Source organism: Callorhinus ursinus, unplaced genomic scaffold, assembly GCF_003265705.2.
Source record: "Callorhinus ursinus isolate GAN/ISIS: 27379988/994484 unplaced genomic scaffold, GSC_fseal_2.0 scaffold31, whole genome shotgun sequence".
NCBI lineage: Eukaryota > Metazoa > Chordata > Mammalia > Carnivora > Otariidae > Callorhinus > Callorhinus ursinus.
In genome coordinates, this window is record NW_027397093.1 from 15,057,294 (window position 1) to 15,070,290 (window position 12,997).

General features: G+C 57.1%; 1 protein-coding gene across 1 annotated transcript in view; it reads right to left on the reverse strand.

Moving 5' to 3' along the window:
- Window positions 1-12,997, reverse strand: part of COL13A1 (collagen type XIII alpha 1 chain) — a 73,863-nt gene that overhangs the window by 25,017 nt on the left and 35,849 nt on the right. Inside the window, exons 14-24 of the mRNA XM_073878895.1 lie at window positions 12,367-12,399; window positions 11,629-11,655; window positions 9,193-9,246; window positions 8,301-8,387; window positions 6,737-6,790; window positions 5,537-5,581; window positions 5,092-5,160; window positions 4,020-4,043; window positions 2,167-2,220; window positions 1,072-1,116; window positions 545-697 (exon numbers count right to left, since the gene is read on the reverse strand). Of these exons, the coding sequence (XP_073734996.1) occupies window positions 545-697; window positions 1,072-1,116; window positions 2,167-2,220; window positions 4,020-4,043; window positions 5,092-5,160; window positions 5,537-5,581; window positions 6,737-6,790; window positions 8,301-8,387; window positions 9,193-9,246; window positions 11,629-11,655; window positions 12,367-12,399 (645 nt within the window). The remainder of the gene's footprint in view (window positions 1-544; window positions 698-1,071; window positions 1,117-2,166; window positions 2,221-4,019; window positions 4,044-5,091; window positions 5,161-5,536; window positions 5,582-6,736; window positions 6,791-8,300; window positions 8,388-9,192; window positions 9,247-11,628; window positions 11,656-12,366; window positions 12,400-12,997) is intronic.

Consider the following 12,997-nt stretch of genomic DNA (forward strand, 5'->3'; position numbering starts at 1 on the left):
GCATGCACATGTGACTCCCTTCCTTCAAGGGCAGGGGTCCAGGATGGTGCCCACTTCACAGAAGAAAACCACTGAAGCCCACGGAAGACTCCCGGGTCAAGTCAGCAGCCTCCGCGGACTAGGCAAGGTGCTTTCTCAGCACAGGCAGCCTCCCCTGGGGGTCGGCCTTCTGCATGCTTGCCAAAGAGGCAGGATTACACCCATGACCTCATCACCTTCCCAACAACCCAGTGAAGTATCCAGGGAGGGCATGATTAGCCCCATTTTAGAGATGAGAAAACAGAGGTCCTGCAAGCCTCAGGGACTTTCCCAAAGACACAGGAGATGACAGAATAGGCCCCTTCTCTTTTGGGGGGGGCAACTGGCCTTCCTAAAGCCAGGGACTTGAAGGAAACCCAGGGGAGTCCCCAGCCCCCAGCTCCCGACCCCAGGTTTCCAGCCCGGGCTGCAGGAGGCACCCTACAGAAGCCATGCTGGGGGTGGTGCACCTGTGCAGGCAGACATGCGTTCCCAGGAGAGGGTCCCGGCCGGCCCTGGCACTCACCGGGGGGCCTGCCTGTCCTGTCTCCCCTTTCTCCCCCTTCTCTCCTGGGCTCCCTGGGTGTCCGTGTTCTCCCTTCATTCCTGTAGGTCCAAACTTTCCTGGGGGGCCTTGGGGACCGGGAGGGCCCATGTCTCCTGGCTTGCCTCGAGGTCCCTTTAGAAGATATTAGCAACACTTATTATATACACTGATGGGGGGGGGGGAGAGCACGAAAGAATGGGAAGTCCAAGGGACATGGCTCTTCTGTGCTTGACTGGCCCAGGCAAGAGCCTGTCCACCTCCCTGGGAATCGGAGAAACCTCAGGACCAGCCCCAGCCCATCCCAACTGGGTCTTCCCGGCTCCTCTGGGGCCAGCATGTGGGGCTCAGGCTCCTGCAGGATTGGCCCCCACGTGCCCCCACTCCCTTCCCCACAAGGCTCACATCTGGGCCTCTTCCAGAGCCTTCGGCTCCCACCCCCCACCATCCCCCATCAGCCCAGGTCAAGGTCCGTCTTCGGACACTCGTCCGGGAGTGTCTGTTCTTACCTTTTCCCCGTCGTGTCCTGGAGGGCCCGGAAGTCCAATCTCCCCCTGTGGCCAGAACAAGGGAAGGTCAGTGTCAGAGCAGAGAAGAGGCACTGTCATTTACGGCACACTGCGTCTGTGCCAGGGTCACCCCGGAGCTCTGTACTTGCACTGCCCCCATTTCAAGGTGAGGACCCCAGGGCAGAGCTGTGCGCATGAGGCCTGGGGCGTGCGCAGCGGGCAGCTAGATCCTGGCTCCACAGTCCACATGTTAGCCACAGTCCCGCACGCTGCCTCTGAGCACCCCGGGTACCCCCTGGGAGGGGTGTCGCCTCCCAGTCCCCCTCCCCAGCCCAGCCCAGCCTGCCCCACAGGGAGCTCCCTGCATCTTCACATCAACCCAATCCTTTTCTTTAGGTCAGGGAGGGAGATAAAAGAGGCCTGGCCTCTGTCTTTGAGGCCAGTAAAGAACGAGCCACATCACCAAGGCAAAATGACGCTATGAGAGGAGCAGAGAGGAAGGGGCAGTGAATTCTGCCTGGTAGATCAGGGGAGGCTTCAAGGAGGAGGTGGCCTTGGAGTTGGGCTTGAAATATGAGGACTTGGAAAGGTAGGGAAGAGGGGAAGGAACTTCAGGGCAGGGGCCCTCAGGAGCAGAGGACAGAGGTGCAAACATGCAGGGCCTTCTGAGAAAATCACAGGGGTGGGGCAGAGTCTAAAGGGGAACAAAAGCAGGGAGCAAAGGAGAGGGGGAGATCGGGGAGGAGCTCAAGTGCCATGTTCCCTGGTGGGGGGGTCAGGGTCCCCTTGTGGTTCTGCCTGGAGCAGTGGCTTGTCTAGATCCAAGCTCTACCAGAGGAGAGAAGCCTGTGAATTACGGGAGCCCAAGTCAGACAGCGGGGGAAGAATGGCAGACTGAGGGGGCAGGAGTGGGGGTGGCTGTGGTGGGGGCAAGACAGGGCCTGGGGGGCCTGGGAGCAGTGGGAAGAGTCAGAGGCCAGGCTGCAGTGGCGGCTCTGCAGGGAAGATGGGAGGGTCCCCCGCTGGCTCCCGCACTCGGGGACACAGGCAGTGCCTCTGTGGGGTCTGCCTCTCCCTTGTCAGGACAAGTGTTACCTTCTGGCCTGGGGCTCCGGGTGGGCCTATTTGTCCGGGAAGACCAGGGGGCCCCTAGGAAATAAAAGAAAGACCTGTGGAAGAACTTTCCACCCAAGGAGGGGTGGCCTGTTGCCAGGGGGGGTGTATGTGGAGGCTAGTTTATGGGGATCAATCATTTTCAAACATCTCATCAGTGGCAGGAACATTTTTTTGTAAACGAAATAGCACGGGGACTCTACAATGTAAAGTGGGTAAGCACTGAGTGTGTCTGGGTTAGTGTTGGGGTTGGGGTTGGGGGGGATCCTGGAGCCACGCCTACCAGGCTCTCCCTCGTCCTCCCTCCGAGCAACCCCTGGGCTCCAAGAAGATAAATTTCACCTCCCCCGATAGGGACTTCAAAATGTCTCCAGGAAACAATGCAAATATCCATCAATAAGTGCAGGTGTGCGATAACCATCCAATGGAATATTACTCAGCAGTGAAAAATGAAGCAAGCACGGGGGCCTGCCATGTCATGGATGCAACCCAGACATTCTTTGCTGAGCTAAAGAAGCCAGACACAGATGGCTAGGCTGCACAATTCCACTCAGATGATACTCCAGAAAAGACAGATCGAATCCACCACGACAGAAAGCAGATCAGTGGTGCCCGGGGGCTGAGGGTAGGAGTGGGATTGACTCCTGAGGCACATAAAAGAACTTTCTGGAGTGCCTGGGGTGGTGGATACATGGGTATATACATTTGTCGAAGCTCATCAAACCTCACAGCTAAAGTGGGTACCTTTTATTGTATGTAAATTATACCTCGAAGTTGACTTTAAAAGAAAAAGAGATTCCATGACAGTTTTGTTTTGGATAGCTATTTCAAATAATATATTCTAATGTCCCCAAATGAAGCTCATTGATTTTAGAATCACGTGATGTTAATACCAACCTCTGGGGTTGAGGCATGATATGATTGGTGTTTGAGTCTGGGTCTGTGCATCCCCAAGTGTTCTGTGCCGTATGGCCACTAAAAATAGTAAGTGAAATGAGGGGCGCCTGGATGGCTCCGTGGGTTAAGCATCTGGCTTCAACTCAAGTCATGATCCTGGGGTCCTGGGATTGAGCCCCACGTCAGGCTCCCTGCTCAGCGGGGAGTCTGCTTCTCCCTCTGCCCCTCCCCCCACTCATGTTTGTGTGTGTGTGTGCGCTCTCTCTCAAATAAATAAATAACATCTTAAAAAATAAAAATAAAACATTAAGTGAAATGAAATTCCAATAGTTTGAGGACTTTGTGATCTCCTTTCTTCTCTCCGCCTGGAAGTTAAACCTCATGGTAGTTGTTTTAACTATAAATATTCACTACAAAAATCCACAGGCCTGTCACTGGTAGTAGGTACGCATGCAAAATCCGGGCTTGGAATTCACTGGTTTTCCAAGTGCAGAAAATGAAATTGATTTCTAGGAAAGGTGAAAACATGGAGGTTGAGTAGCTCCTGATTTTTTAGGGTTATGGATTTTATGAGCTGAAGGTTGAATACAAGGAGAAACATAAAAGCATCCTCCTTTGTACCTCCATCTCCTTGACACGGCTTTGCAGAGACCCAGCATCTATGCTGAGACAAGAGTGCGCAGTGGAATGGGTGAAGAGCTGCTCCAGAGGACAGTCGGGACCACCCCCTCCTCCGGGGTAGGGGAGGCTACGGAGAGCCCCTGCTGAGGCTCGGCTCACCCTCTGCCCCGGCACTTCAGGGTCAGTCCTAACCCAGCAGACCTGCACCGGCTTTCTGGAGGCCAGACCTCAAGTCCTTGCCCTCCCCTGGCCCCCAACCCCCCGCCCGGGCCCCCCCAGCCCTCAGCCCGGTGCCCAAGGGAAGGAGGAAGACTTACCATCAAGGCCAGCGTTCGGACCTCCTAAAAACCAATGCCATGCAATCAGTTGAGGAACAAGTCAAGAGCCATCTGGAGGGTCCCCTAGGCCCAGGCATGGAAACATGGGAGCTGGGCCCCCCTTAGGAACACAGTAAGGTGGGCTCCGTGCCTCCCAACTGCATGCCGCTCCCACCTCTCCCCAAGGTTCACAGAGACTGGACAGAGAATGCTCTCTATCTCACCCAGGCTGCTCTGAAGCTGTCCTACACCAGACTCAAACAGGCCCTGAAACGGACTGCCCACTTCCCTTCACTTTGCCAAGGAGGGAGGACACAACATCTCTGCTTCTCCCTGACCACTGGCTGGGACCCTCCCCTGTTCTCCCCTCTTCCCCAGAACCCAGATTTCAAGGCTCCGACATACTTCCTCGTAAACAACGAATGCAGAATAGGAAGATACAGAGCCACTCAAGAACCAGGGGGACTACTGTTGGCATGCAGACAGGATCGTACACCCCATAAATGGATCCACAGAGGTACAAAGTTTCCTTTAAAGGATTGGTTCTCCACCCGGGGGTGGCGCTTGGCCCCTGGGGACATTTGGAGACATACTGTGGCTGTCAACCGGGGGTGGAGTGCCCCTGGCATCTAGTGGATCGGGACCAGGGATGCTGTGAAGCGTCCTACAACATACAGGGCTCCCCTTCCCCGACAACTCCCCACAAAATGACCCTACGGATATTGGAGACATGGGGCTCCAGAACCCTGGATGGACCAGCACCCCCCAGGGTGCCAGGATGCTCCAATTATGGTGCTCAGTTCCCCAGAGCCAGGATAGCCCACCGGCCGGGCCAGACCAAGAACCAGGACCCCTGGCGGCCAAGTGAAGGGGGTGTATTTGCCTGGAGGCTGGAGACAGAGGCCAAGGGAGAGAGAGCAAGGGGGACACTCTCCTGGAAGCTCTGCCCAATAGCCTGCCCTCAAGCACACTAATGGGGGCATTGAAGCACCCCCTCATAGGGCCGTGGTGCAGGGCCCAGAGGCCCCTGAGTGCCTCCCGATCTCTAGTCTCTGGGCCAGCTCCCACTCACCTGGAGAGCCTCGTTGATGTTTCCGTTGTAGTCCACCATCTCTCCTTTCCCTGGTTCCCCCTTGGTGCCCTGCAAGACAAATGCGGCCTCAAACCCAGGCCGGGGCCAGTAGGGACGGGGGTGCAAGGCTGCCTGCTGTCTAACAGACGGGATCGTGGCCAAGGCAGGCTGTGCCTGGCTGCACGCGGGAGGACCCAGAGCTGTAGGCCGGGGAGTCAGGGGTTTCTGAGAGAGGATGCCTAGAGGTTCTAGAACAAAAACAGAAGACTCTTTGCGACAGACTCCAGTCTAGACAGACCTAGAGAAGACCGAGTCCCGTCATGGCTGCCATGACCGTAGAAAGAGGTCTCTCTCCCTCCCGCTCAAGGCCCAGAGTCCAGCCATTCACGCTGTGACCCCAGGGGAGCGAGATGTTGTGCTCTGACTCCGGGGGACATGCACGTACCTTGGGGCCGGCTGGTCCCTGGTCTCCAGCTGCTCCAGGCTCCCCCTGTTGCATGACAAAATTGGAGTGAAAGGGGGACAAGGCTGGATCCGAGAGCACCTGCTGTCCCCAGAGGGGCCATTGTAAGGGGCCCTGGAGGGGCTGGGAGGCTTATCTTCGCTCAGGCCAAGAGGCTGCCGACCTTCCTGTGCAGGGAAGTGCAGGCTCCTTCCCTTCAGGAAGCATCTCCACCTGCCTCGCCTCCTCTGGGCCTCCCAGTGCCTCTGGGCTCCTCTGGCTTCTCGCTGAAAGACCTTCTTCCTGGTCTGGGCTAGTTGTTAGGGACTGCACCTGTGACCCGTGTCTGCCTGGCCGCCTCTCCCCCGCCCCCTACGGCAGCCACCTCTTCGGAGGACCAGGCCCTTTGCTTCTCTTTATTTCCATTTGGCTCACAGAGCAAGAGTCCGTGACCTGAGGGGTCAGTAATTGCCACAGAGGGACCATGGGTTCTTTCAGGGGCCTCTCTGCATGTGACAGCCCCAAACTGCAGGATGGAGAAAGGGAGTTCAGCGGAAGGCAGTAGGAGCGCTCAACCTCCCCACTGGGTGGGGTTGGGGTTTGTTGCTGTTGGAAACATGACAGAGCTATGGGGAATGCATGAAAACAAACCTCAGTCCCAATGGTGCTGGGACAATGCTAACATCAAAGACAAATTTTAAAAAATCAAGACAGAAAGTATATGTAAAGGGACAACAAGCCTTTAATATAATTTAATTCCACACGACCTTGCAGCTGATCAGCTCGTAGAATGTCGAGCCACTATCACCTGCTGATGACCTGCCCCTACCCTCCCTCCTCCCAGAGCATTTTTTGTCCCTGAGCACCATGAGGGACAGGGCAGCCCCGACCTGACCCTCCCACAGGAAGTAGCTGGGGAGAAGTGGGAGCCCCACCTTCACCAGGGGCGTGGAAGCTAACAGAAGCAGGGGCTCTGGGTCCTCCCCCAGCCCAAGTGTCTGTCCCTGGACCAGCCTTTGCATGACTGCTGACTCCATGGAAGGCTCTCCCCAGCCAGCAGGAGAGATGGCCACCCGGAGTCACGGCCCCATCAGCTTTGTACCCCAGGGGTCCGGCTGCAGGGACGGCCACCCCACTTGCTCTCCCTGAGCTGGGGCGTGAACTCCCAAGCTGACCTCATCTCAGACCTGCGAGCCTCTGTACCTTGTCTCCTTGCCGTCCTGGGGGGCCGGCCTGGCCATCAACCCCAGCTTCTCCCTGGGGAAGAGGAGAGACACGGGTGTTGTCTTTGGATCTCTGTCTTTGTCTGCACTGGCTTCTACTGACTCACCTCATTCTTCCCATCTGCCTCCCACCCACCCGTGGGCCCAGTCTGGGTCTCACCTCCTCCTGGCAGCCTGCCCTGTCTGCCCCTTTCCTCCTCTGAGTTCTGCACCACCTCCTGGCGTCCAGCCGGCAGTGCCAGGCGCTCCTCAGCTCCGGGTAACACACAAGCCAGCTCTGTTGCAGCCCCCGGGTGGGGACCGACATGCACCCCCGGCTACCGGGAGGCAGGTCATTTTGGAACCTAAAGCACTTGGGAAGGCACAGCTCAGCAGTCCCGCCTGGGAGACAGAGGGGACCATGAAGCCTCCAGGCCCGAGAGGCCGAGGATGGGAGGCGCAGAGAGAGCCGGGAGGAGGCGCCCCCTCCCCCCCCGCCCCGCGCATACTTCCCTTGGTCGGCCCTTTGCCTGGTCCTGAAGGAGGACACGGGCTTGGGAACAGTCTTCTAACTTTCCCCTCTTGTGTCCCAGAATGCAGGGACAGTAGTGACCAGGCTTCCCCGACCCCAACTCAAAACCCAAAACCTGCCAGGGATCCACGCCCCATGGGGTCAGACTCCGACTCTGGGGACGTCCCGGAGCCCTGCGGGCAGGGCCACCGTTGGCAAAGCTGGTGCTCAAGCCAGGGAGGCTCTATTCCCGCCACGGTCAGATGGGCACTTGGGGGGTCCGCCCGAGACCCTTCCCGCCACTTCATCTTGTCTGTCTGTGGGCTTCCTTCTGGCCCCCGCCACGATACCCCTGTGAATCGTGGGTCTGCTTCTCCTGCGGGGTTGTGAGCAAGCTGAGGGCAGGTTCTCTGCAGCCTCGCAGCCCAGGCAGGGCCCCGCCCACAGCAGCAGGTGGGTGGAATGAATGCATGAATCATCTGAAATCATGTCCTTGCCTTATGAGCTCAGAAAGAGGCCATCCTCACTTCCCCGGGGCTGCTGGAGTAAACCGAGAAGTGCAGGAGGCGTCTGCTTCGGGAAACCCAAGCCTCACCACTGCAGTTTCCACCCAGGGTAAGGAAAGTGAGGGCAGTCCCATTGGCAGCTGACCCCACTTGCTGCTACCCGGCCCCCCGCCCTGCCCCCCCCCCCCCGCCGGGTGCCAGCACCGGGTGGGGCCCAACTGATCACTGATGTCTATTCAGAGCCTGGGCAGGGGGCCCTTCTGGCTGTCCTAAGCCCTGCAGCTGTCCGTCCCTGACTCAGTTACGTCGTAGCTGTTGAATCATTGGGACCATCCATCTGCCCTCGGACTGTTTCTCTTAGATAGTCAAACAGTCACCACTTAAAATCAGGAGCTCAGTCCAAATTGTCTTTCTAGAATCCACTGGAAAAACCACGTATCTGGAGCAGGAGAGAAGGCAAGGTGCCCAGGACGGAGTCCGCAAGAATGGGCTGAAGATAAAGGTCACAGGCAGCATCTCCCTCGAGTGCGGATCCCAGGGAAACTCACCTTTGGCCCTGGGGGCCCAGGTAGCCCTGGGGGGCCGGGCTCCCCTCTGCCCCCTCCGATGGAGTTACCAGCATCGCCTTTTTCTCCCTGGGAGCAGAATAGGGGAGAGTGGGGGAGTAACCATCACTGGCCTGCCTAGCTCCGGAGGGAGGTGGCCCATCCCTGTCTTTTCTCCCCTCCCAGTTCCAAGGAGTGGGGGCAGCAGACCGCCCCTCGGTCCAGGCTGGGCACAGAGGCTCTCAGAAGCCTGGCCTGGTCTGACTGGCCATGGGATTTGCAGAGAGAAGGGACATAGCTATTACAGCGGAGCAGGTATGGAGCAAAAAATGAGACCCCCTCATGCCTTGGGCCTAGACTCTGTCTCTCAGAGTGGGTCCATGGAACCCACCTTCTGGGGGTGGGGAATATTTGAAAGGTGAAGAAAAGGGTCTGGTGGCCAAAGGGTGTTAGGGAAGGCAGAGGGAAATGAAGAAGCTCAGGCTTCTGCCCCGCAGGGTGCTCTGAGCCCTGGCAGATGAAAGTGCCCTGTGACGTTCCAAAGGGGCCTGACTCACACAGCTCTCCCCACACTTATTCGACCTTAAGTCTTCTTTTCTTTTTTTTGATGGAATGTCATGGAGCTCATGTCCTAGGGAGCACATTTTCAGAGCTGACACAGACATCTGACAAGGTCACCGCTACTGGTCTTTGAATATGGGCATTTTTTGCCAATCAGGGCCTCCCACGTGGTACCCCACGCACGAATCTAGCTGTGTTCCAGCTTCTTTCCCCCAGTCTGGGAGGGACACCTCCGATACTGGGGCCCCTGAATGGTCAGGGTCGGGAACGTGGATGCGGATGAACCCCAAGGCCTTTACATAGAACCCACCATTTTGAGCTTGCTAATACCCACCTTCTGCCCCATGAGGCCGAATAGCCCAGGGGAGCCTACAGCCCCCTTTTCGCCCTGTGGAGGAAATACAGACAGTGCAGGGTTAGGAACGGTTTCTCTAGGATGCCTGGGAAGGCACCAGCCCCACCAGCATAAGGCCTTGGCTTTCTCTCCGCTGCCTCCCTGCCGCTTTGTGGGCCATCTCCCACCAGACCCCCAACTGCACCTGACTCCTTCCCTGGGCCACTTCACACTGGTGAGGGCCTGGATCATTGTTCTCCTTCTCCCGTATGGGCTGGGCCCTCATCATTCATGAAGCGAGAGGCGCTAAGAGCATTTAGCTCCTTTTGCTGGGTCTCCTGGGGAGAGGCGAGCAGTGTAGAAGGCCAGTAGTCGGGAAAGCTCTTCATTTTAACTGCTCTGCTCTTTTCATTTTGTAAATGTCTAGCATTTAGAGGCCCCCAGTCTCGGCCGACCTCCTCCCTGCCTCCAAGGAAGACAAACACCATCTCACTAGACTTCTCCTTTGGAGGACTATTTTGAGAAGTTTGCTTCCTGTGATGGGTTGGCTTGCGTCCTCCCAAAATTCCTATGTTGAAGTTCTAACTCCCTGTAGCTCCGAATGTGACCTTCGTGGGAAATAGGGTCATTATAGATGTAACTAGTGAAGTTATGAGTAGGGTGGGCCCCTAATCCAATACGATTGGTGTCCTCATAAAGGGGACATTTGGACAGGGGGACATGCACACCGGGAGAACACCATGTCAAGATGAAGGCAGAGATTGGGGTGATGCTTCTACAAGCCAAGGAACACCAAAGGCTGCCAGCAAACCGCTGAAATGAGGAGAGAGGCAGGGGACAGATTCTCCCTCACAGCCTGCAGAAGGAACCAGCCCTGCCGACACCTGATCTCAGACTTCTGGCTTTCAGAACCGCGGGACGATAAGCTTCTGTGGTTGAGCCACATGGCCCGTGGTCCTTTGTTCAGGCAGCCCTTGCAAGCTAATACTCTGCCCTAAGCATCTTCTTCCTCCATGAAGAATTTTCTCCCCCATGTCATGCTTCACAGAGCCCTGCTCTCACTGCACAGATAAAGAGGCTCCATGGCTGTGAACGACCCCTCCCGGCCTCAAGTTGCAGAGGCAGGCCCGCTCCCCAGCCCTCCCGAAGCTCCGTCTTCTACACCATGAAGACGGCACTTGGCCCTCCCAGAGTGGCCCGTATCGGGAGAGCACCCCAAGAGTACCCCACCAGGTCAGCACCCGAGAGCCCCCTCCACAGCTTGATGGCTGCTGGTTCATGTAGCTAATTATAGAAATGGAGGGCCCTGGGGTCATAATTTGCCAGGTGTCTCAGTGAATTTTCCAGCTAGAGCCATGGAGGATGCCACACCAAGTCTTTAGGTGTCATCCGCTTGCCACCTGCCCTGGGGTAGAAGGTGAATGACAAAACAGCCTGGGCTGTGCTGAGCTGGGGCATGCCCTGAAACAGGCCGAGTCTAAAGGGGAAGGATGCAGGTGCTGCCCTACGGAGGCCGGCCGTGCGGGCCGTGGGGATGGGGGGAGGGGAGGCCTTCCTTCTGCTGGTCTTTCCTCCTGGGAACCAATGCTTTCGAGGGGGGCGGGTGTGCTCCCGAGTGCAGGATCTCTGAAGCTTTGCCAGGCCACCGCGGCACTCCCCTCTTCCTGGGGACACATGCACCCCGAACACACTGCAGGCAGCACACGGGCCATGGGGGTGGGGCAGGGAGTGGAGGACCAGCAGAGGCCAGTCTGAAGGGGACACACACTCAGAGACACAATATCCTACCCTCTGCCCCCTCTTTCCCGGCAAACCTGGGGGCCCTGGCTTCCCTGCTGCTCCTGGGTCTCCCTTTGGGGTAAGAAGAGAAAGTCACTGATAAGAGGATTGGGGGGGTGGTGAGGGGTACCGTGGACAGTGATCATAAACCAGCGTTTCAAGAATACTAGTCCCATAAGACGCTCCTCTTAAGAAAAGGATGCTCTAGTCAAAAAGTTTGAAAATGCTGCACCAGAATTACAGTTTTAGAGCTTCCCAATATACATGTAGCATCTTAAAGGCCTGCAGTAAACAAACAAACAAACAAACAAACAAACCCCTGTGAAATATTTTTAACTCTGTACTTCCCAAACATATTTGGCATGGAAACTTTTTTCATGTTACATCCCTTATAGAATGAGACAAGAGAGACAGAGAGCCCTGCAGGCACAGGGAACAAGAGTTAACTGCCTGCTGGAGCTGGTGTGCAGGCAAACTGACCGAGCTCCAGGCCAGGATCCAGGGAGGGGGATTCCCTCCTGGGTGGACCCTCCTCTGCTCAGTCGGGCCCCCGGCTCCAGGCCAGCCTCAGGGGGGGCCGAGAGCATAGCAGTAGCTGCCCCCCCTCCCAATGCTTGATGCTCCGTGTAGCCCATAACATTCCCTCTGTATCAGTACCTTGGCTCCTGGGGTCCCTGGCTCACCCTGTTTGGGAAAAAAAAAAAAAAAGAAGACGACTCCGGTAAAGAGATGAAGGAGAGAGAGTGAGAGCTAGAGCACGAATAAATGAGCAAAGGTCCTCATGGGGTGCGTGAAGCATCTGGCCAGCCCAGGGCTTCCCTCTGCCTAGACTTCAGGTCCCAGGCCAAAGGAGGCCTCCTGGACTCTTCCCGATTGTTCCCCTAGGTGAGGGATGTGGCAAGTGTGAGCTCGGGGGGAGAGGAAGGAACGGCCATTTGCTTTGGACATGGTGCCCCCGGTCTGTGGACCTGCCGGGAGATCCACATCTGTGCTTCTGGGTGTCCCCATGCATCTGTCTGCCAACCAAATGTGGTTAGTGTGCGATTCAGGGGAAGGACTCCTGCTCTCCCCTCGGGAGCTTTGCGAGCACGCAGCTGTTGGGATTCTGAGGTATAAAGGAAAGCACTGGGTCCCCTTGGCCCCTGGCATGGTGCTGCTCTAGCTGAGGCTGGCAAATCTTAGCTACTTACTATGCAAGGCTTAGTTAAAACGTCTCTAGTTCGAGTTGTGCATAATGGCATACACGTTGCCTTAAGAGAAATGTTTCTGAATCCTGTCTGCCTCCTCCTTGGCCCAGGGGCCACCCCACAGAGTCCCTGAAGCCCCAACCCCGTCTTCCTCTCTCCTTCCCTCCCAATCTGCCCCTCATGTGCGCAGTGCTAACGTGCCACTGACCTTCATCCCAACCACAGCAATTCCAGGAGCTCCCTGGCGGAGAGAAGAAAAAGGCATGGCGACCTGGGGCGAGCATGGAGGGAGTGGCCAGTTCCCAGCCTCCCCTTGGGGGGAATGCGAAGGCAGACTGTTTGCTTCTGCCTGCTGACCGGACCCACGGCAAGGGTGGGTGGTTGCGTCTGGCACAGGGAGCGTGGGTCCCCAGGAAGGTAGAGGCTCTGAGCAGCACGGTTGAGTCCCCCCAGGCTTCCCACCACCTGCTCGGCTCCCAGACCCTCCTGGCAGGGAGCCCAGGAGTGTCCAGATGGGGGTGTCTCTGGGGTGCAATGTGGGATAGGAAAGGGGGAGGAGGCGCTGGGAGGGGAAGGGGGTAGAAGGAGCACTGCGTGGAAGGGAAGGACGGGAGATGGCTGATTTCACCCCTGAGTGGGCAGGTGGGATTCTTCTCACAAAGAACTCTCTGGATCTGTGCCTTCATGGACTGGGGGGCAGCTGGGAGTGAACCCCATTTCCACATCAGCCCAAGACCAGCCACTTTGCGGTAAATAGGCTGCCAGATGCAGCGCTTAGTCAATTGTAAGTGGAGGGCATATTTAGGGAGGCCTTACTCCCCACATGGGATGGCAACCAG